This window comes from Tenrec ecaudatus, chromosome 6 (assembly GCF_050624435.1).
Source record: "Tenrec ecaudatus isolate mTenEca1 chromosome 6, mTenEca1.hap1, whole genome shotgun sequence".
Lineage (NCBI taxonomy): Eukaryota > Metazoa > Chordata > Mammalia > Afrosoricida > Tenrecidae > Tenrec > Tenrec ecaudatus.
In genome coordinates this window covers 47882711-47908076 of record NC_134535.1, presented here as the reverse complement: position 1 = coordinate 47908076, position 25366 = coordinate 47882711, and the positions used below count along the sequence as shown (strand labels likewise).

The 25366-nt window shown below is 37.0% G+C and overlaps 1 protein-coding gene across 7 annotated transcripts in view; it reads right to left on the bottom strand.

The window, feature by feature from the left end:
- Positions 1-25366, bottom strand: part of PPFIA2 (PPFI scaffold protein A2) — a 490478-nt gene that overhangs the window by 117386 nt on the left and 347726 nt on the right. For all 7 annotated transcript variants that reach the window (XM_075552747.1, XM_075552748.1, XM_075552744.1 and 4 more), the window contains one exon: positions 4574-4795. In XM_075552747.1, the coding sequence (XP_075408862.1) occupies positions 4574-4795 (222 nt within the window). The remainder of the gene's footprint in view (positions 1-4573; positions 4796-25366) is intronic.

Genomic DNA, 25366 nt, shown 5'->3' with positions numbered 1-25366 from the left:
TAGCACACTAATATATTTTATATAAATTAGACCTGTTAAAATGAAAAACAACTCTAGGATTCAAATAATAGCAAACATAAAATGACAGGGATTTATTAATTTAATCACTTTGTGAACTCTGTATGTTTACCAGGAAATTAGAAATACAATCAATATTTATTCATAAATATATAATTTCAGCACCTCACTGCCAATTTCAATTATTTTCACAATTTCACTCAAATGTAATTACTACACCTGATAGGTAACCTGGATTTTTTAAAGTAGGGAATAAAACTAAATATAGTTATGGGATCTTCTATGTTTTCTAATATTCACAATATATCATGCTTTAATCCAGATCCTCATAAGTAAAATTTAATATGCAACTTAAACAAAATTTCAAAGAAAAAAATTGGAGAGATGTTTTTCTTGGTAAAGAGTAACTGCAAAATATATACTCATAGGATTGGAAACAGATCAAAATACCCATCAGTGGGACACACTGATACCATTTTAGGTATGTTGAACTGTCCTTACAGGCAAACTACTGACATTTGGATTTTATCCATGTCGTCAGTTTGTATGTCGCTACATGTAAAATATACCTTAAGGAAAAATAGTAACTGTTATGTTTAATTACTATTAAATTTATTATTAGTTGATCTATCTCTATGGTATACATTAAAAATAGAAATAATTATATGTGCACTTGACAATTTTATCAAGAAGTTACTCATTACATAGTTTATAATGTGGTGAGTTTATCCTACTTCCTTAACTAACTCATCGAATATTTACCACTTATATAATATATAAATGTAACTGTGCTGGTAGTACAGGGAAAGCAAACCAAGTCTATTTATTTGCTTGTTTGTTTGTTTGTTTATTTTCCTGTTAAGAAATCTGTATTTTGTGTGACTATAGCCCCAAATGTGCTATGACTAAGGAAAAAGAAAACAGGCTCTGGGCTTATTTTTAGGTGCATGATTTGCTAATTGCAATAAAGGAATGATAGATTATTCATGGGCAATGATAGCAGTGGTCAAGCATCTCTGATGGTACATTGGCTACAGCTCTGGACTGCTTACCTGGAGGTCGGTGTTTCAAATACACCAGCTGTTCCAAAGGAGAAAGGCGTGGCGATCTTTTTCTGACAGAATACAGGTTTGGAAACCCAATGGCGAAGTTCTACTCTGTCCCGTGAGGACTCAGTGATTCAGAATTGTTTCAGTGGTAGTAGGTTTTTTGTTGTTTTTCTATTAACAACTGTAACTGCACTTTCTTAATATCTGCTACCAATAAAGTATTGCATCTTCTTCATTTGGAAGAAGGTCAACGTGGAAATAGTGCAGACTTTGAAGACAAGGTGACCCTGCTTCCCAGTGCTGTGAGTGTAAAGAATTGAAACCTATGCCTCATGTAAGTCTCCTCCAAAAAATGAAGATAATTAAACAACATCTTCTTTATAAGACAAGCTGCAAAGGATTAGATAAATAGAAAGCAGACCCAACCCACTTTTACTTATGGATTCCAACTTTTAGTGAGTCTATAGATCTAGATAGTCTAGATCTGCCCTATAAGGTTCAAACTGCCCACTTTTAAGTTAGCTGGAACCAGGGGGCATTATATACATACAAGACAACTATCGGAATTTTTCATACATGGTAGATGCTTAAGGAATCCCAAGCCAATTAGGGTTGTAGCACAAGTCCTGAGTATTTTCAGAAATAGTTCATTTGTTCTGCACAGATTCATTTCAGTACACACACACACACACACACACACACACACACGAGGGATCATCCGGAAAGGCAGGCACTTTTCAGAGGTAGCATTAACTCTCACTCCCTGCTATTCTGCACCAGGCCCATCACACATCTCTACTACCTGCATGACTCTGAAAGACTTGCATTTGGCACTTTGTCTCTCAGAGGTGGATGATGAAAGAATTTATTTTCTCATGAAACTCCTAAAATATAGCTGCATAGAAATTTTAGAGCTAATAAGAATAGTTATAATTTCAGAATGTTCCCTATGAAAGAACACCCGATTCTCTCCAACAGATTTCTAATAAATGAATACCTGGAAAATATCAGAGAAATGATATATTTTATCTGACTGGGCTTTCTGTCACCAACCTCTAGAGATTTTCCAAAACTAAGAGTCATTTTTCAGCCCCCAATAAGAAAGGAGGACCTTGAGATACCGAGCTCTACGTGTAAGTGATGCCAACTTAGATGCGCAGAGAGAAATGGTAGGTCCTTCCAAGAGTGAAGGCAAACAGGTAAGTCTCTCAGAACAAGCGAATGGACGAACGGCGGAATGAAGAAAAGATCTAGAAACGGCTCTGGTGGTTTAAGAGCTAGAAGTCTGAGGGATTGTCTTCCTGAGGCGAAGTGTATGCTTTCAGTGACGTGGCTGTGGAGAGGGGCGAGCGACGTGCAGAGGAGACACACACCCAGGAGCAGTCACCATCAAGTGTAGAGGGCACAGGGCCCTGGAGGACAGGTGCCACCCACCTGCGGGGTCTTTACGCTTTTCTGCATCAGGAAGCATTGTTGTGGGACTTATTCTGATCTCATTTATGTTTTCAGATATCTACTACGAACCCACTGTTGTCAAGTGAAATCGATTTGAACTAACAGTTACTGTTTGGGATGGTACCAAACTGCCCTGGGGAGCAGGTTCAAAGTTGTAATTTTTAAAGCAACATCTTGCCACCCTTTCCTCCCAAGGTGTCTCCATCACTGTACCGCCAGAGTGACTTGTGGTATTTACTTATTGAAAACAACTATAAATAAATATTCATTACTTCAACAAGGATAACATTTGAGGGTCTGTTTTATGTGCACGATCTGGGTGTTTGGAACAGAGCAGTGAACAAAAAATAAATACCCGAGTCCTTATGAATCCTTATATACAATGTGTGCACTGGCAAAGTATATACATAAACCACAGGTGTCAGGTGGTAGTAGGTACAGTGAGGTAAAGGAATAGAAGGGGCGTGTGTGTGTGTGTGCGCGCGCGCGCTATCACTTAGATGATAGCACTTGAGTGAAAAATAAAAGGCAGATAAACAAGGAAATGATGAGAACTGCCCTGGCCTTTAACGAGGTGCCCATAAATGAACAGAGTAGGGTGGGATGAGAGAACAGGGCAAGAGCTTCACGTGGTCAGCAGAGGAGTGAAGATCGCATGGATTGCAGTCCATGGCAAACATGTTGATTCTGCCCTACGTGGCACAGGCCACCACCGGGGAACGTCAGGAATGTGGCCAGAGTGTCTTGGGTTGTAACCCATTACTCAGGATGTTGGATGGAGCACAGACTGAAGACAGTCAAAGGCAGAAGCAGGGGAACCATTCAGAATATGTTTGTGATAAACCAGTTAGAGACAGTGGCTGTCTGGATCAGGAAGAACCAAAGCAATTGGGAGAATAGGTCAGAAGGAAAGGACATGATTTGCAACTGAGTTTCAAATGGGGGTGCTTGTGAAAGAGAAAAAGCAAAGACAAACTCAAGGGATTGGGAGTGAGCAATTCCAATAATGCCTTTAATTGGGATGCATACCCTGCAGGGGAGTCAGGTTGCAGGTGAAAGCTTTGAAAATGTTGATTTTAGGAAAACATTATTGATGTGTACATAAGCACCCGACAATCAGGAAACAAGGACAAACTCGGTATACATTGGTAGTCATAAAATAATGTATGGCTTTGGGCTCAATGGGTAGCAAAGGCAGATGGAGAAAGGAAGTCACTGCAAGGCTGAGGAGAAGTGGAGACCATTAAAGGAGCTGGGGAAAGGGAGAGAAGGAAGCCACTGGGGGGTGTGCACACTGCCAGCCACGTGGAGCACTGTAGGAGAAAAGAGTGAGCATTTAGTCATGTGTTTCAACTTCATCCACAACTAGTTAATTTAATAATGAAAAAGAATTTTAAAGATAAAATAATGATTCTAAATGTGTATCTAGGGAAAGATGAGAATTCACAAAATTGAATTTCTCTATATTGAAAATATTCTTCCCAATTGAATAGGATCAAAGAAAAAGAATTCTAAACTTTGTTTCTTAGGAAGAGAGATGTTTGAGCAATGCTACAAATAAAATATTTCCCCGAATCTTCTATAATGACTTTAAAGCACTCTCTTTTTTTAAATAGATGAAGTGCTGCTATGTCTAGTAAAAACTGAAAGAACCAAAAAAATCCATAATCACTCATATACATTCATATTCATACAGACAAAAATAAGACGGGATAATCTGAGTATTTCCATATGTTAAAAGTATAGCAATTCATTATTCATAGGCACATTCTTGGTTATTTAAAGTTAAAAACTTAAACTTTAAAAAATAGATAGTGTTCATTGTATGTGAGCCTTGACGCCAGCACTTTCTTTTGATGCATACTTAAAAAGGTTAATGAAGTAAACTTTTTTTTACTTACTGGACAAGTTTCATAACTAATATAATTCATTTCAAAGTATGGTCATTTTACAAAATGTGGAGGATATATGCCATTAGAGGAAATTATGGAGATGGCACACCAGAGGCAGCATTCAGGAAGGAAAGACTGAAAGCGTGATGACTCACTTACCTCCCGAATGTCCCTTTGATATTTAGTATTCATTTCTTCTGTTTTAATGAGATCCTTTCTTGCTGTCTCTGCTTCTTGTTCCACTTCTCCCACGCGCGAGGACAGCGCTGCCAAGCGTTCTTTCATTTGTGCCATTTCATAGTTTTGCTTTTCAAGCAATTCTTGCAATTCAACTATTTGACTAGTTTCATCAGTCGAGTCTATAGAGCCATTGGACAAACGCTGTTGGAAAAGAGGTAGAAATAGTCCTTAGAAAGCTATTCATCTTTAATTGAACAATGCACGGACCTAAAAAACTGAATTTGACACATCTGTCATTCTGAGAAACGAGAGCTTCTGAAAATAACTAAGTTCAAAGTAAAACTTTTTATGAAGAAATTCATATCTTAGATTTGAAATATAAAGGTGGACCATTAACTTGCATATGTTTTATATATATGAACATATATATACAGCGTACATTAAATGCGCCTTCAAATCCACTTTATATATGTATATATGTGTGTATGTGTGCTACATTTGTATATACATGTATCAATTACATATATAAGTTATATTTATATATAATTTTTATATTTATGAGAACATCTGTATATAAGGTAGCTCCAACAAATTGAGGAATGATGGAATAGAAAGATAATCTGAAAACATTTTCACCCTCAGAAAACCTATGCTGGTTTGTTATGAGTTAGAAACAACTCAATGACAGTGGGTTTTGTTGGATTGCATTTTACAAATGGCTTAGAACAAAACTCTAAAGTATACTAAATATTTAGTAAATGACATCTGTCATTTTAATCAATTGTATATAAAACTGATGATTAATAACTGACATTATATAGTGTACCATACACAATTTATTGAATAGCAAGGACAAAACAACTATGTAATAAACATTTCTATTGCTTCAAGATTCTTGTGATTTTGCAAGTTCTATTTTCAATTAAACTCCAACAAAGTGCTTACATAAAATTTTTTAAGGATATTCCTGCTGTGATTCTGCCCTATGTGAAACTAAGGTGTAACAGAAAATTCTTGCTTTCTGTATCACCGTCAACATAAAAGTACTGAGTGCACACAGCCACAGGAAACAGGCTGAAACCAGTTAAAAGTCTTCAGATGGAATTTTTCCACTTCTGCTAAGGCTGCCTACAAACCTGTCAGTCAGTTCTTCAAAGGATGACCCAGTTGCATCAGAGGAGTTCTGAAGTAATAACAAAAAATGTAGTTGCTCCAGAGAAATATTCTCCAGCCAGACAGCAACAGGAAATCATGGAAAACAGTCATCCGTCATTTCTGTTGGGAACTTGGTTTTAATATGTAAATGCACTCTAATATATTATGAAGCAATTTTATGGCCAACAATTGCTAGAAAACTAAGAAGGAGGATGTGTGGAGGGTGAGTGGAGGGTGGAAAACTAGATCAAGGAGCTAGAAAAACCAGACCAGAAAGGAGTATATCATTATATTCATTATTAAAGAACAGGATTACAAAGAAGGTGACAAATGTCATTCAACAATTTATGTAGAAATTGTTGAATTGCAATTTAAACCTTCACCCAAACCACAAAAATATTAAAAAACACACACTGAGTAATTTCAACACATTAGAATGATCTTTTTTATTTTCTTCTCTTTTAAATCATTTTATTAGGGGCTCTTACAAATATTATAACACTTCATAATTCAATTTGATGAAGCATAATTGTACAATTTCTGCCACCTTCAGTTTCAAGACTTATTTTCCTTCTTGAACTATTTGATATTAGCACCCTTTATCCCCTCCCTCCCCACCCTACCCCGCAGGAACACTTTTTTTATTATTGCTATAGTATATTATTTTGCTGCATCTTACAACATCCATATGTATCCGTTCACCTACAATTCTGTTATCTGTTCCCCTCAAGTGGGGTTAAGCAGTCATCATTGCTATTAATATGCCCTTCCCTCCCTTGCTCCCCACCTCTGCCCATGCCTCAGGGCAGGATCTATTTTCTTATGTGTACTTCTGTCCCAAGGACCACTGTTGGGTTCCTTTATATCAGTAACCACTCCTAATGACACTGCGTGCAACCAAGTGAAACACTGCCTTACCCTTGTCCGGCACCATTCACCCCATCTTGCTAAATGTTAAGCTCATTGTTGTAGCTACTGTGCCAATCCAGAGTCTTCCTACTTTTCACTAATCCTCCACTTTACCAAGCTTGCTGTCCTTTTCAAGGGACTAGAGCCTCTTTCTTGATAATAGTTCTACCAAAAGACAAAGTCTTTCTATCCTCAAGTCTAAGGAACATTCTCAGCGTGATCCTACAAACAAATGTGTTAGTTCTGGCAGTCCACGGTGTATAGAATATTCTTCTTCAACACTATGATTCAGAAACATCCATTTTTCATTCATCCATACTTATTGTCTAGCTTTCACATGAATATATATTTTAAATTATTTTATTGGGGGCTAATACAACACTTATCACAATTCATACATCCATCCATTGTGTCAAGCACATTTGTACATTTGTTACCATCATCATTCTCAAAACATTTGCTTTCTACTTGAGCCCTTGGTATCAGCTCCTCATTTTACCCCTCCCTTCCCAATCCCTTACCTCATGAAACCTTGATAATTTATAAACTATTATTTTGTCATATCTTACAATGTCTGACATCTTCACATGAATATTAAATGAATAAAAATACCATTTCCTCAGTTTGGCCTTGGTCTTCAAAGTTACATCTTTGCTTTTTAACAATTTAAAGTAAATTTTCCCAATCCAATATGTTGTTGGATTTATTGTCTGTTGTTTTTTGGCCATTGTTTGTGGATCCAAATAAATTAATTATTGACAACTTCAATATATTCTCTGTTTATTATGATGCTGCCCGTTGGTCTAATTGTGAGCATCACTGCTTCATGTATGATATGAGACAACAAGGATGCTTAAAGTAGTCAGCCAGAGCAACACCAGGAGCTTATTGTGGAATGGGCCGCCTGAAACATTTATATGCAAGTTCAAGTTGAATTTGAAGAAAACTATAACAAATCCTGAAAGCTATATTTAATTCTGTTGTCCAAAGTCATTCTATGCATTAGAACCAACTCACTGGAATCCAACAATAACGATGTCACAACTACTGATATTTACACATTTGGTTAACTTTTTTACAAATTCTCATTTACCTACATTCAAATTCATACATTTTACTCTCTATTAATAGTTGTTTGTTGCTGTTTTTTTCTGATTCTGAATCACATCAACAATGTGCCATTTCATGTAATTTGCCATATGAAAAAATCATGCTCTCAAGCTTTGATCTAACCATAACAATTAGGGCAACGTTTATGGAAGAGGCAGTTCTTCCACAGTCATATTTGAATTACCTTCCAACATGGCCGGCTCATCGTCCAGTACTGTGTTATATAAGGGGCTGTTGTTATCCATAAGCTTTTCTGAAATGAATTACTAGGTCCTTCCTTTTGGTCTTAGTCTGTAATCTCTGCTAAAATTTGTTCACTGTCATTGACCATGTTGGTGTTTGAAATATCTATTGTATAGTTTCCAGCTTCACAAAAACATGCATGCCTCTACAATACAAAACCAAACCAAAATGTGGACGGATGAGTGGTGGAAGGACAACTGGAAAATACTTCGATTGTACTTATTTGAACCAAGACATGTCATAATATGTAAAATGCACAAAGGTAGATTGTGCGCTTATGGACGATAGCCGATCACCCATCTAGTGCCTAATTTCAAGTAAACCTTCTTCCAACCCCCACAGCCATGTACAACTATAGTCCTCACAGCTGTCACACTCTTCTGTGAGTTTCAGGCCTCCCATATGTACTATTATGTACTAATGTACTTATTTACATATTAGTAATTTAGAATATGTAATATGGATCTACCTTTTTAATTAGGTCCCTGACTCTTTTTAAATGTGTTATTGATAATCTTTTCTTTACAAGTTATGCCCTGCATTTCCATTTTCTCCATACGTCTTGTTATTCTTGGACAGTCTGCACTTCTTAGGATTGGCGGTCTGTTTAAAGCAATGCTGACTTTAGGCGAAGGAGAAAGAATAGAAAGTGACAGTGATCTGTGAGGGAGTTAATGTAAAGAAAAGTGTAAAACCAATGCTGAGTCAGAAAAGTCCCGAAATCCGCCCACTCATCTACAACAGCAAGAGTGAGCATGGAGAAAGAACTGGAACAATTTAAATAGTGGAGAGAAACTAACACAGATCGAATTGTTCCTCTCTCTCCCCTGATCTCTCCTTGTCCTCTCGTCTGTCTTAGTTAAGTAGAGTGGTTCTCACTCAGCATAGGTGTTCTATTTAATGGTTAATCTTGTTTAGTAACATGCAGCAGCCAACAGAAGGCTTCCGAAGCTATTTCAATGATGACAAAAATTCATCCATAAAGTTTGTGAAATAGGATGTTATGTGATTTGGATGTCTTGGAAGCACCATATTGTAATCTGGTCTTGCCCGCTCCTTTTCCTTCTTTTTTTCTTGTACGCATCTAGATTTTAGAATAACCTTTATGCCTTAGCTGTGATGATCAATGCACTGGAGGGACTTGCTTTTGTGTTTGTCTTTAATCCAAATCACTAGCAATCCCTTAATATTTGATATAAGTCACTGTCACATTTACATTAGTGGAGTTGACCCTTTAATTGCTTGGATCATTTTTCTTTGTTTTTGAGAGCTTTCATGATTTCATAATTTTCCACCTGCACGCTGTTTCACTTCCAGATTGATACTTCTCTCCTTTTTGCAGCACATATTACTAGAACAGCTTGTGTTGCATGTGGGAGCCAATATGTGCTTCAAGGTGATATTTTGGATAGAAAATCCAACAAGAGAAGACACTACAATACTCAATTGGATCCAACATGAGGCTGGATAGTCAGGTATATGCGATCATTGAGAAAACTTTTTATATGGAAAGTACGGTAGAGTTCACAGTCATTTATTATGTTTATAAATATGAATATATTATAAATTATATAAATGGCACTGTCATAGATCTGGTACCACAAATGCATTGAAACAAATAAGAAACCAAATACAATATATCAAAACCTTTGGGAGACTGCAGAAACATTACTCACAGGGCATAATAAAATTCATATATGTGAAACCAATAGCCTACATCACACTGAATGGAGAGAAACTGAAATCATCTCCTCATTGATCAGAAATTAGGCAAGATTGTACTTTTATCACCACTTGAATCTAATATAGTTCTGGAAGTTTTAGCTAGAGCTGTATGACATCAAAAAAGAAGTATACACTTAGGCACTGAAGAAATAAAAATCTCTTTATTTGTAGACAATGTAATCCTACAGAGAGAAGATCCCCAAAATTCAATTAAAAAATTACTCAAACTAATTGAAAATTTTGGTAACATAGTAGGCTATGAGATCAACATACAGAATCAGTTGGATTCTTGTATATTAAGGATGATGATACCAAAAAAGATATTGCATGAATAATACCATGTACAATGACTACACAATTATAAAATATTTAAGACTAAATCTTACTGGAGGTTAAAAAAAAAGGTTTATACCAAGAAAAAAAGTATTCCTTCAAGATACTGAAAGGAACTCACACAAATGGACCAAATAAACCCTGTTCCTGGTTAGGTAGATTAAATATTGTGATAATGTCAATATTACCAAAATATTTTACAAATTCAATGCAATTTTGATCCATATCCCACCACAAATTTTGAAATAAAAAAAACTAAATACCAACTATATATGTAAATGAAAGTAACCTAGTATAAATAAAACTCTATAAAAAAGAACAACATGTAAGAGACCTTTCCCTCTTATACCTTAAAACCTACAACACAGCCATAGTAATTAAAATAGCCCAGTACTGGTGTGCTGATAGATATGAAGACTGATAAGAATTGAAAATCCAGAAATGTAACCAACTACCTATAGACATCTAACTTTGCATGAAGAAATAACATACATTAAAAGGGCAAGACATAGTCTTTTCAAAATATGGTGCTTAAAAAGTAGATCTCCATTTACAAAAGAATAAAACATGACCCCATACCTCACACCATGTACAAACCAAAGATGGATCAACCACATAAATATAAATCACAATATTTTTAAGACCATCAATGAAAAATTAAGCACAAGTTTAATTACCCTAATATTAGGCATAAAGACATTACAAAATATAATGAAAAATAGCAACACTATACAAGACAAAATAAGCACTGGGACCTACTAAGTATATGACATTTATGTAGAACAAAAGATTTCATCAAAAAGTAAACAGAGGATGCACAGAAAAATTCAATAATGGTACCTCAGATAAAAGGCTAATCTGCAAAATCAATAGAAAACATCTTAACAAGAAAAGCAAAAAATAATCCAATAAAAATGGGTACAAGATATGACAAAATAACGAGGTATAAATTACCAAGGGCATATGAGGGAGGGGGGAAAGGGGAGGGAGGGGGGGAAAAAAAAGAGGACCTGATGCAAGGGGCTTAAGTGGAGAGCAAATGCCTTGAGAATGATTGGGGCAGGGAATGTATGGATGTGCTTTATACAATTGATGTATGTATATGTATGGATTGTGGTAAGAGTTGTTGGAGTCCCTAATAAAATGTAAAAAAAGAAAAGAGGAGAAAAAAATGATTAGGGCAAAGACTGTACAGATGTGCTTTATACAATTGATGTATGTATATGTATGAACTGTGATAAGAATTGTATGAGCCCCAATAAATTGTTTAAAAAAATAATAAAATAAAAATTTATTAAAAGTGAAAAAAAATGGGTACAAGATATGAATAGGCTATTTATCAAATAGGCAATGTGCAGCTTGCTAACACCCAATGAAGAAATGTTTGAGGTCCTTAGCAATAAAACAGATACAAATAAAACTAAAATGAGATTTACCTCACACCATCAGATTTGCAAAATTCAATATAACAGGAAATAACAAATACTGGAGAAATTCTGGAGAGAACTTCTTCCATGTGGGCTTTATTGTTTCAGAGATAAATGGCTGCTTGTTTACCTTCAATCCTTTAAGACCCCAGAGGCTATATCTTTTGATAGCTGGGCACCATCAGCTTTCTTCGCCATATTTACTTATACATCCATTTGTCTTCAGCGATCTTTCATGGAGATGAACACACAATGATATGATTTTTTTGTTCTTTGATGTCTGATACCTGCTCCCTTTGACACCTCGTGATCACACAGGCTGGTGTGCTTCTTCCATGTCGTCTTTTACATTGTTTGTGGGACTGTTGAATTGCACAGACTTTATGGAACTCAGTATCGCATTTCCTTAAACAAATGCAAAGCTAAGTACCTTATGTTCTTATGTTCTAGCAATGTCTCAACTGGGCATAGACCCAAAGGAATTTGAGAATATAACATAAACTGATACATATACGCCTTTGAGTATTGCAGCAATTTCCACAGTGGCCATAACATGGAAACAAAACCACCAACTATAGAGGGATGGATAAACAAGCTCTGGTGTATTTATACCTCGGAATTATATACATCAATTTAATAAAAGGATAACGCTCTAAAACACCACAAGGTGTGGAGAAAACTAGAGATCAGAATGTTTAGCAGTCAGTCTTACAAAGATAAACATTTAATATCACTATTGTTTTAAGAAAAAAAACCCAAAGAAGAATAAATGTGGTTATAACACTAATATACAAGACTCTAGTGACTAAGAAGACATCGGGGACAGGAATAGGAACAGAGAAAAAAGAAGGGTGGAGGCAGGGAGGTGGGGAGAACAAAAAAAAGAGTGTCTAACAAGAAAAAAAAATACAATGATAATTGCTTCATGGAAAAAAACCCCTCCAGGTTACTTACCTCTCAGATATAAATACTTGTCTGAATGCTCAAAAAGATGGAAAAGTATAACTAACATGGACTTAGAATCTTTTATGACCTTCAAATTCATTTAAAAATAAATAAATACAGAACAAAAATACATTGTATACAACAGGAGTGAGATACTCATTTGCGATGTGACATTCTCTGATCAGGATCTCTGAACTCTGTTATAATCTATAGGACAGCAGGCATACAAAGGGGGCTTTGATCTTAGGGGTACCAAGATGGCAGGGAGAAGGCAGGTTGGAGTGGAGGAAGGAGGAGCCTGTCTCAATGACGGACAAAGAACCCCCACGCCCCCAAGGGGCTGAACAACAGAAATGTGGGAGGAAGGAGACAGTGGTCTACGTAAGACATGAAAACATTAATAATTTATACCATATCAAGAGTCATGAGGGGAGGGGATGGGATCAAGGGGAGCTGATTCCAAGGGCTCAAGTAGAAAGTAAATGTTTAGAAAATGATGATGGCAGCATAGGTACACATATGCTTGAAACAAATGATGTATGGAAGGTCATAAGAACTGCAGGAACCCTCAATAAAATGATTATTAAAAACTTTATGAAATAAATTATCTTTTATTCATTTGTTCCCCATACTATTTGAAACTCCTTCACATAGGAGTTCTGACTGCATTGCAAAACCAAATCTCAATTATGGAAGAGTTGGGGTAATGATTGACTAGTGATTGGCTCTAGCCTTTTTCCCAAATTCAGTTCTCAAAGTTATCTATTGCTGCCTAATGATTATAAATTGTTTTATTCTCTGTTAAATGTATAAATAGTTTTACATGACATAAAGTTCAGTATAACTAATTTTTAGTTTTCGCTCAGTAAGTGACATCTCCACAGCAGGACTGTGCCCTCCATGAGCTCTCCACACTGAAGCCAGCCTCTGGGGACATGCAGCAGAACAGCAGGGGAAGCAGAGCAATGAGGTCCCCAGGTATAGAGGCGGTGCCAGGGCATGGCACCCTATCAGACTTGACTGGAAAGCACCGGTGAAGGAAAACAAACAGACCCTGAACTATTCAAACGTTTATGTGTATGTGTGTGTGTGTGTGCTGTTGTTGTTGTAGCTATTGTTTTACTTTCTACTATTGCTTCGTGGTACTCAGTCTTGTCTACCTGGTACATAGCATGTCTATCTGGAAGGGATAAGTGGAATAAACAAGCCAGAAGAGAGAATAATGGGATGACAGTTCCGGGAGGACAGGGGGGAGGGGAAGCAGGGGAAAGAAAGAGGGTATTAACAAGCCCAGAGACAAGGGAATAACAAATGATCCAAAATCAGTGTCAAGGAGGGTAAGGGAGGTCTGGCAGGGCTGGATCAAGGACAGTGGAACCAAGAGGAATTCCTAAAACCCAAATGAAGGCAGAACATGATAGTGGGACAAGAGGAAAGTACAAATAAACAGAGGAAAGAACTAGGAGGCAAAGGGTAGTCATAGAGATTTAAATAGAGGCATATAAAGATGTAAATATATTTACATACAACGAGGGGGAAATAGATCTATGTACATATTTTTAAAGGTTTAGTATTAAGGAAACAGATGGATAGTGGGCCCCTGCTCAAGTACTCCCTCAACACAAGAGCACTTTGTTCTAACAATTCGGCAGTCTGAGATGCTCACCTGCCTGGAACGATTGCTGATGACAATGGGTGCACAAGCAAATGTGGTGAAGAAAGTTGATGGTGCCCGGCTACCAAAAGATATAGCACCTGAAGTCTTAAAGACCTGAAGATAAACAAGCAGCCATCTAGCTGAAAGACAACAAAACCCACATGAAAGAAGCACACCGGCCTCTCCCAACTCGATCACCGAGGACAAAGTGGGTACATAAGCAAAAGTTGTGAAGAAAGCTGATGGTGCATGGCTATCAAATGATATAGCATCTGGGGTCTTAAAGACTTGAAGACAATCAGACAGCTATCTAGCTAAGAAACAACTAAGCCCACATGGAAGAAGCACACCAGCCTACCCCGACACAACTGTTGTGTCATGATCCTCAGCAAACTTTTATTTGCATGCAATATGAATGAGATTCTTCAATAATTTCTGCTGTGTAGGTTGAGTTCTTTAGAGAAGCAAAACCATTGACACTTGTATGTGTTGTAAAAAGAAAGAAATTTATTTCAAGAAATAGCTTACACAGTTGTAGGAATAAATAAGGCCGGTCTGCTACAAGTCAGGCCTGACTTGTGGAAGCTGATACACAGGAAACTGGATGACCCAATAGAGACAGCAGGGTGCACAGTTTGGTGGATATAGAAGTCCTACATCTGCCAAAGAAATCCAATAGATTATTCACAGCTCCTAGGATTTTTAATCAAACCAACAGGACATCGAATATCCAGACTCAAAATCCAGCTCCAGAGGAAGGCAAAAGGGCCAAAGATGAATCGGCTCTACTCAGTATCTTTCTGTTATATACAAAAGCTTATAATACCAAGGAGGTGTCATTAGGCTGCCACACAATTGACAGGTTGAGCTCTGTTTTGCTCCTACCCTTACCTAGTAGTGTCTAGACGACATGATCCCTAACCATCACAGTCACCTTTCTTTGGAATATGTATAGATATGGATTTCTTTAAGTCAGTTTTTCAGGTGGCTAGCTTCAAAATTTCATGATATAGGTGAGTGTGGGCTTCCAGTGCTTTATCAGAATATTGAAACATTTTCATTTGTATTCTGTTAATTCTTGGAGTTTTGTTTTTAGCTAATCTGTCAGTGTAGCTTGGACCTCTTTCTGTACCATTGGATCTTCATCATGTGTTACCTCTTCAAATGACTGATTGTGGATGAGTTCTTTTTGTCCTTGCATCATGGTGCTTACGAACTGGGCTGTGATCAGTGAGGTCAGCAGTTCGTAACCACCAGCTACTCCTCAGGAGAAAGATGGGCTTCCTACTACCTTAAACCATGACAGTCTCAGGAGTTCACAGGGACAGTTCTACCCTGTGCGATAGTGTCACGGTGAGTCAGCTCTTTATGTTCCAATCATTCTGCATATGCCTTCCATCCTCTTTCGATGCTTCTTAAATCAGTCAATATTTTCCCCACAGATTCTTTCAATTGTGCAACTTGAAAATTTTTCTTCCGTCTTTCAGTTTCAGATATTCTGAGCTTGTTCTTTTTCGGTTTTGTAACTTCAGCTGTTTGCACATTTCATTCTTATACCTACCTCTATCTTTTTGAACTACACTTTGAATGTTCTGGTTAGGCATTTTACTTCATTGCGTAATGAAATTACCTTAGGTAAACAGAGATGGCCCTACTTAAGGCAACCCCACTCACTTGTTTCAGATTGTCATACTTCAGGTACAACTTTCCCATTCATATGGGAAATAAAAACAATGCATTGAGTAATTTATAAGCATGAAATCAACTATAAAACTAGAAAACAAAATCAAAACCCCAAGCCCACTGCCATCAATTCAATGATGCTGAGGGCAGAGTAGAACTGACCCTTCGGATTTCCAAGGCTGAATGTCTTGAATGGGAACAGAAAGCCCAGTCTTTGCCCCTCAGGGCAGCCAGTGCTTTTCAACAATAAAAATGTATAGCTTATTGAATTTAAAACAATACCTTTGCCTTGTGAAATAACTGAAACATCAACATATAAAGAATATCTTGTTGCACTATTACATTTTGGTATATTTCCTTAGTCTCCCCTCTGTTTATAAGCTCTAAGGTATTCTTTAATATATAAAGAGATCAACCAATGTTCAGTAAATACTTCAATTTTGTCCTTTATAAAGTCATATGATTGCCACCATTACAATCCTGGTGGAGAACTATCCCATCACCTAAAACAGTGCCTTCTTCTCCTTTACATGCAGTATCTTGCTCTTGTTAACAGCCATTTATGTAACTGCTGTGTGTCACTATAGTTTTACCTTTTCACCAATTTTAACAAAATTTCAACAAAAACAAAAGACATATGTGTGCTCTGTGTCTTTTCATATAAGAAGCTTGTGAGATATTCCTCTGACTGCATATATCAGTAGTCGGCTCCTTCTGGACTGTTTCACCAGTATTGTATTGCATGCTTCACCAGTATTGTATTGCGTGCTCCACCAGTATTGTATTGCGTGCTCCATCAGTATTGTATTGCGTGGGCTACACCACAGTTTGTTTATTCCCCAGTGGATGGATAATTGGCTTTCGTCTTTGGCTACTATGAATAAAGCTGTTATAGAACTTTGTATAGATATTTAAAAAGATAGGTAACCATAGGCATTAGTGAGCTAGTATTGACTGGTATTGGTAATTATGAGTCTGGCAAACATATGGTTTAGTATGCCAAGCATGAAAAATTGAAGAACAATGATTTTACATTCATCGTAAAAAGAATATTTCTAGATATATCATGAAGTACAATGCAGTTTTGTGATAACAAGCCTAAAAGATGACCCGTTTATAAAATTATTATTCACAGTTAGGCACCCATCACTAAAGTTAATGATAAAGAGATTGATGAATTATACTCACCTTTTTCTTCAGAAACCAATCAACATGCAAACAAAATGAATTAATCATTTCTTGCAATTGATACATGGATGTTGGAAACAAAGAAGAGAATCAGAGGGTGGAAAATATGTCCTTGGTGACAGAAGCAAAATGGAGATGACATGAGAGAATTTTGAAAGACCAATTAATTCTTCATTACAACATAAACAGTGGCTATGCACAAGGATCTCACAAGAGGGAACGCACAGGAATCAAATTAACTTCATCTAGAGCAGCAGTTTTCAACCTGTGGGTCACGACCCCCCGTGGGGGGGTTAAAGTAATCTTTCACAGGAGTTGCCCAATTCATAACAGTAGCAAAATTATAGTTATGAAGTAGCAACAAAAATAATTCCACAACATGAGGTACTGTATTAACTCTATTAAAGGTTCACAGCATTAGGAAGACTGAGAGCCTCTGATCTAGAGATAGTAAAACAATGCGACATCATCAACCAAAACAAGACCAGGTCACCAATTGCTCGGATGCAAGTTCAGGTTAAAGCTGAAACAATTGCAACAATTCTATAAGTGCCCAAATATGACCTTGAGTTTATCCCAAGTGCATTTAGACACACCAAGAATAGGTTTAACAGACTGAGCACCAATGGCACAACACTTGACAACTTGTGGGATGATATCGAGAGTATTATACCTGGAGACAGCAAAGAGACATTAAAAAGACGGAAAGAAAGAACAGACTAAAGTGGATATTAGAAGAGACTATGAAACTTTCTCTTATACTTGTTATGCATAGAGCAGCTAAAGAAAATGGATGAAATGATGAAGTAAAACACTGAATCGAGAATTCCAAAGGGCAGCTTGAGAAGGAAAATGTAATTTATTATAATAAAATATACAAAGACCTAAACCTATAGGACAAAATACACTGAACACATCTCAAGATGAGAGCGCTAAGACAAGGTCACGTGCATTCCCTCTGCTCCTGTAAAGACTGCAGCCTTGGACACCCATGGGGGCAGCTCTACTTGTGTGATGGGGTCACTATAAGTCAGAAACTGTGCCATAGCAGTGAAGTTCTTTTATGTGTGTGTTTTCCTCTCTGTGTGTAAACGTGTGTTTCTCTCTCTCTCTCTCTCTCTCTCTCTCTCTCTCTCTCTCTCTCTCTTCTTTCTCTCTCTCACTCTCTCTCGCATGCGCGCGCACTCTCGCTCTCAGTGTGTATGTGTGTGTTTGTACCAAAAAGAATTGGGATATACTCACTTTCAAAGGGCAACCATTTCAAAAGGCAGAATATAATCAAGAACTGATGGTCCTGAAGGAGGAACTTCAAGTAACACTGAAGATCTTAATGAAAAACAAAGCTCCAGGAATTTACAGAAAACCCGTTGAAATGTTTCAACAAACTGATATAACCCTGGAGTTTCTCATTCATTTTTGCCTAGATAGTTGGAAGACAACTACCAAGCCAACAGACCGAAAGAGATCCATATCTGTGTCCATTATAAAGAAAGGTTGTCCCCAAGAATACAGAAAGTATTAAACAATATTAATATCACATGAAGGTAAAATATTGCTCGAGAACTCTCGCAGTAGCACATTGATAATAAGGAGCTACCAAAAATTCAAACTGAATTCAGAAAAGGATGTGGAAGGAGTCAGGTCATTGCTTATATCACATGGATTTTAACAAAAAGTAGAAAATACCAGAACAATGTTTACTTGTGTTTTAACTATGCTATGACATCTGATTATGTGTATCTTAAACTATGGGAACATTGCAAAGAGTTAACATTCTAGAACACTTATTAAGTGTGCATAACCTAAAGGGCAGTTGTTCCAACAGAACCAGGGGATATTACATGCGTGTCTTATGCTTATGCTGAACAAAACACCCAAGATGCTAGACTATGCGCACAAGAAAGCTGCATCAAGATTGGAGGAAAGCTCATTGATTATTTGTCATATGCACATAACAACCTTACTTGCTGCTGAAGATCAAAGACTGAAGCCTTCAGTATAGACTACAATTCAATGTTAATAAAACCAAAATTCTCACAACTAAACCAACAGGCAACTTCATGATAAACAGAGGAAAGTTTAAAATTGTCAAGGATCTCATTTGACTTGGATATAGAATCAATATTGAAGGAAACATAGTCAAGAACTAAAAGGAAATATTGCATTGGGCTATCTGCAAAAGTCAACTATAAAGTGTTAACTGAGTGTATGTGAAAAGTAGACAATGAATGCTGAAGATCAGAGAAGGACTGATACAATCGATTTAGGATGATGGAGAATACTGGAAATACCACGGACTTCCAGAAGAACAAAGGCGGAATGTTTATTAAAACCATGATGGCGAGACTGTCATAAGTACATGACCAAGTTATCGGCAGAGAGAAGTCTCTGAAAATGGATATCTTGCTTGTTATAATAGAGAACTGTTGAAAAAGAGGAATGCTCTCAATGGGATCATTCAACCAAGTGACTGCGACAATGGGCTCCCACATCACTACTGCGAGAATGGTGCTGCACTGGGTAGGGATTCACTCTCTTGTACTTAAGTTTGCTATGAGTCAACCATTTGACTCATAACAACAATTTAAGATATTCAAATAAAAAACTACTGATGTTGAGTTGATTTTGATTCATAGTGACCCTATATTGGGTTTAAATCTTTACAGGGGCAAACAAATAGTCTTGTTTTCCCATGAGTGGCTGGTGGGTTTGAACCAACAACTTAGTGGTTAGGAGCAGAATGCATGTCTGGTAGTGCCACCAGAGTCCCTTAGTTAAGATACAAAACTTCAAATCCCCAGTCCAGTTCTTTCTATCTTTCACCATGAAATTTCTCTAGTCAGAGCAGGCATATTTATAGAGTAAAACTATACACATGCTGCAGGTTAATGACAAGTATGTAGGATATGCATGCATGCATATCTATAAAAATAGAAAGTCACAAATGTGTATATGTATATGAGTGTTTGCAATGAGGAAACATTCCAATTTTTATTTATAAAATTAACCAAAATGGAAAAGACAAGAGTGTAGGAAACTAACACTGAGGGAAATGTGACTAGGACTATATTTCCTAACTTATAGCAGAGGGAATCTGGAAAGTTGGTATTCCATGGGAGGAAAGCCACCACTCTGGTAAGTTAGAGATAAAGTCCAAGTACATTATCCTGTTTTAAGTATCATTCCCACACTCTGTTCCCTAACAGCTATGCTGCCTTAAAGTGAGCACATGGTTGCTTTTATCTCCATATAGAAGCAGACAACTTTTTGTTATCTCCTCCCTCTGTGTCACCCAGCCCACCTCATACCTTCCCCCAGTGAAGGTCTTAGTTTCTTCACCTGTGAGCTCAGGGACCTTACTGTAGTTAGCATCCACCTTGTAAAGTATGTAACTACTGAAGATTCATGTCTTATGGCTACCTATAAATATCCCAAGACAGTAAAGAATCACTCTCCTCTCTCTCTTCTCCCACCGCCAGGAAGACCATCAAGAGGGAATGAAGTGAGCATGCTACCATAAAATCTGTCTGACTCTTTTTATTTCACTCTACTAATTTCTATGACTTTACTATGATCTTTATATATTATAACCATACAATTGCACCTACTGACCTTTTGGTTGTTAGAGGCCTGTTTCTCCTGAAACAAGAATTACAGACCATGCATCCATCATAGAAAAAGAGGGAAATGAAATGTTCTAGACACCTCTTGAGAGAAGTTCCCAAGAAAACACTTCTGAGTCTAGACATCTATCACTCAACTGTTTTTCCACAGCAGACTACGTTCATTTCTGCATTTTCTCAGTAGGTTGTCCCTTGCATTTGCCTTTCTCTTTTCCAGCCTGTTGAGATTTGGCTTTGCTTTCGAGCATTTTTTTTTTCCTGATCGTTGTCCAACTTCAGCTTGGTGATGACCGCCTTGTTCAGGGGAATGCCCGCGTGGACAGTGGTGCCATCGGCTTTCTCATACTGCACCCACTCCCACTCTGTGTAGAGGACAGGCTTCTTTCTGTACACCTGGATGACCTTGCTGATTGACTGGCCTTTGTAGTGCCTTCAAACCACCTGGACCTCATTGTCCTTGTGATGGGAATGATGGGCCAACTTATATTTCTGCTGCATGTCCTTGGAAGGTGTGGATGACATGATCTTCCTGTGTACATGTGAGGAAGCACTAAAGGGAAATTTTCAATTTTTCCAGTGGTCCAAGGTCATGAAGGGGCTTGAACTTCATGGTGACCTTCGGTATCAAGTGGTCTGACACTTCACACATAGGGCTGTCTGTGTTCAACAAATATTTGCTCAGTGCACAGAATGATGTTGATTTTCAAATTAGAAATATGTGCTGCTGTTTTTTTTTTCTAAATCTGTGCACCTGAAGTCCATTAAAACCTTATTCTAAATTGGGCTCAAGGTAGCAGAAATTTAAACTAAATGTAAACAGCAATCAGGTAATTAAAATAATCACTTTAAAAATGTTAATTTCTTGATTTTTTTCTTTTTAAGCAGCAGACTGCATTCTGCACTATGCTAGACTTTGGAAATATGCATTTAAAAATTTTTAACTCAACGATTTTATTTCTGAAGTGTTAATGAGTTTTTATGTCTAGCAAATGTGTCCTATTTTGTTTTTTCAACTCCCTAAATCTATTTTATGGGAGCTTCATATGTGTTTTCATAACTTCTAAATACAAAGATAAAAATAAGCTGATTCATATGTTAGAAAAAATTTTCATATCATTGTTGCTTTTATTTACCTTTAAAATAAATTTTGGCCCTTTACCTCAATAACAAATGAATCAATTAAGGGGAAATCCAGTGCTATTACAATTTATTTATTAGTTGAAATTTATTTATTAAACTTGCCTTTTAAAGAATGTGATGTTTTTCACAGTTAGAAATATGGACTGCCATTTATGAAAAAAGATAAATCTGCAGGAGTAGAGGATTTGAGATTAAGACCAGCTAAAATCAGACACTTGATTTTGGAAACCTTACCTTTGCAATGTTATTAGATGTCAACATGAAGGTGTAAGCTGCTTTTGTGAGTGTACTGGGGAATAGTCAGTGTATGGAGGATTCCTATGGTATTCTCCTCAGGTACAGAATTACACTCTCAGCAACTCGCAGGGGCAGTTCTACTTGTCTTAATAGGGGTTGCCTTGAGTTAGCATCATTCAACTTCAGTTAGTTGTGTGTGTGTGTTTAATAAGCTAATAAATTAACATCTTCAATGACTTGTTAGGCTAACCTCAGTCTCTACATAATATACAACTTATCCCCATTTCTAGCCCTCTCAATAATTCCTGATCAACTGACAATTTTCCAACTTTTGTCAATATACGTACTATGTTACAGCTTATCAGGTAATTTATGCATCCAATATATATTGCTCCAGTCTGCCAGCCTATTGAAAATTAGTAAATTTTAGCCTTCATTTATGTTGTTTATGATATACTCATTGATGCCTGGAAGCTGGTGGTTATGAGATATAATTTGTTTGATTGAATAGATATTTTTAATTTTACTTATATCTAGTGACTTTACAGCATAATCCACAGACACTATACAAAATAATGCATTTGCTGAATATTTGTTTCAATTAATGAGTGAGATGAGTTCTGAGATGAACAATAAATAATCCAAATGAAAGGAGTTTGGAAACATGGTACCTGGATTGGTTGAAGCCCATCCATGTAGGGCAAGTCAGTAACTAATGCTCTAAAACATGAGTGGGGAATATGTGGCCCGAAGAGCAATATAAGAACTGCAAAATCATCAACACCAGCTAACATAATGCCTCATCAAAAAGAAGCAGTTAAAGGGAATACATAAGGGGGGGAGTTAATTAAATGTTTGATCTTTTTTTTTTTTTCCTTACGGCCATGAGCCAATACTGACTCATAGTGACCCAAGGCTGTAACTTATGGGAGTTGAAGCCCTGTCTTTCTCCTGCTGAGTTTTTGGTGGTTTCAAACTACCAACCAGGCAGATCACAGCCCAGCGCGTAAACACTGTAGCACCAGGGCCCCTAACAGGCGAATGTTTAATTTGATAATTTTGTATGACCGGTGGATGATGTTATGAATCTCCAAATGACCTTTGGCAGAAAAAAGATACCCCAGCCCTGCTCTACTGGAAGAATAGTTAATGAAACCATGACGTGAAATGGTCTCTTTCATGGTCCATTCATTTAAGAGAGGGAAGGGTGGAGGTGGAGCAGTAATTCAAATTTATTCGAATAGTGAAGTTTAAAGGAGAAAAGAAACTCAGATGTTTTTCCTTTCCGGGGTGAAGTTCAATGCTGTTTTAGACGGATAAACTGGCCACCATAAATGATTAGAACATAAAACGCTCCAAGAGCTAACAAGAACCTAATCGGAAGGTAATAGTTCTAACTAGTGATTCCTGTTCTAATTCTCAAAAGATGCCAGTCCCAGCTCAGTGTGCACTCTATATGTACAGAAGCAGGTTGAACGGAGCATTTGGTAGATGATTGTAGGGCCTGAGATTAAGCTATTATGATATGATGGTATTTAATTGTTATAAGATTGACCGAGGTCACTAAGAGAGTGAAGGTAGAAAGGGGAGAGAGTACTGAATACTCGAGTATTACAGTATTAAGACATTGGGAGGAAGAGCATGATCCAAGAAAGGAAAACAAACAAACAAACAACTGAAAAGGGCCACCATGGGGTATGGTTTCCTACAACGCCAGTGAAGATGAAGTATCAAGGACGACAGCGTGGTGAGCCATGGCAGGTGCTGATGCTGAGTAAATCCAACCATGGCTGCGATGTGGCCATATAATTCAGCCATATGACCTTAAAGATGATGGTAACAACATCAGTTTCTACAGAGCAGTAAGGCAAAAGCCTGACTAGGTTTTTTTTTAAAGAACAGAAAGGAAGTAAAAGACCAAGTAGACAACCCATTAGGATATCTTTGTTGTAAAAATTGAGCGAGAAAAACCCCAAACAAACAGATAATAGCTGGTGGTAGAAATAAGATCTAGAAACTTTCCCCCACAAATTTTAAATTGGACAGATTTTCATGTTACAGGAATGGAATAGAGAGAGAGAGAGAGAGAGAGAGAGAGAGAGAGAGAGAGAGAGAGAGAGAGAGAGAGAGAGAGAGAGAGAATGATTGAAGATGAGGTATATATTTGACTAAAGATGTGCTAACTATATCAACATAAATACAGCAAAGTTCTCTTTTGTAAGGCTTATTTTTGAATAATTTTGTTTGCATGTTCAAAATAATAAACTCTTCGATCTCCTTGGACAAATATATGGGTTTTGACTACTTTTAAGTAATAATTTTCTATTCCGCAATTCATGAAATCAGAAAATATATACGGTACCTTTCTTTTTCATCCACACTTCACTTTTAATTTTTGTATATTTATAATACTATTTATCTTAACCCCATCTGCTCACTAGCTATATCACATTGAGTCTATAATCATTGATTTACAAAATTCACTTGGTTGTTACTGAGATCAAATGAAGAAGCTTATGAAAAGCTCTTTTGGAAAATTGTAAAAAGGCTTTTTACAGTAGCTTATGGTGTTCTTATTGGCATACAACTCCTCTGTTAATGAGGTTTCAAGACAGATTTAAAGAGAAGGTTGCCTTAGTGTAAAAGGACAGAACCCGACTTAAGCGGAGTCCTGCAGAATACTGATTATGGGATGTGTTCTTCTCTGGGCATAAGGGATTGTGTTTATGAAAGTTTAAGAAGCACTGCATACTGTGCTATCTTTGGGAGCATGAAAACCTTGTCAGAAAAATAATAGAAAAGGTGCCAATTTAAATGTCTACAGCACAGCATTTCCTAATTTGCTCACCATACAAATTCTCATTTGAGGGGATGTGGATGAGATCTGTGAATATTCTAATATCTGCCTGTGTCATAAATGCTTAATAGGACGTTTTGAGCTGGAAAAACCCTACCCGAGGAGAAATTAAAATTGGGTCCATTGAGGAATATCTTCATGATAATCATAAAAAAATATCCTAGTTTGGCTTAACAGATCAATAAAACCAATACAAAAGGAAGGAAAATAATCTGTTAATCTCTGCATTCCCAGGGAGGCACATTGCGTAATGTAGAGTTTAACCAACCCTTTGCCATCGTGTTGATTCCAGCTCTAATTCTGCAGCAGAACAGAACACAGATTAATGAACAAACTGTCAAACTATAGGGACTCATTCTGAAAATCCTTTAAAAGTTCTTGTTTGCACAAAAATATATTTCTTCTCCTTCCATCAAGTATGACAGTTTAAAAAAATGATACCAAATATTTAATTAAAGAAAGAGGAGTCAAATTGATTTTAATTTCTCATCTAGTAAAATCCTAGTTAGAGCATGGCAATCTAGGCATTGCCCTCAGAGA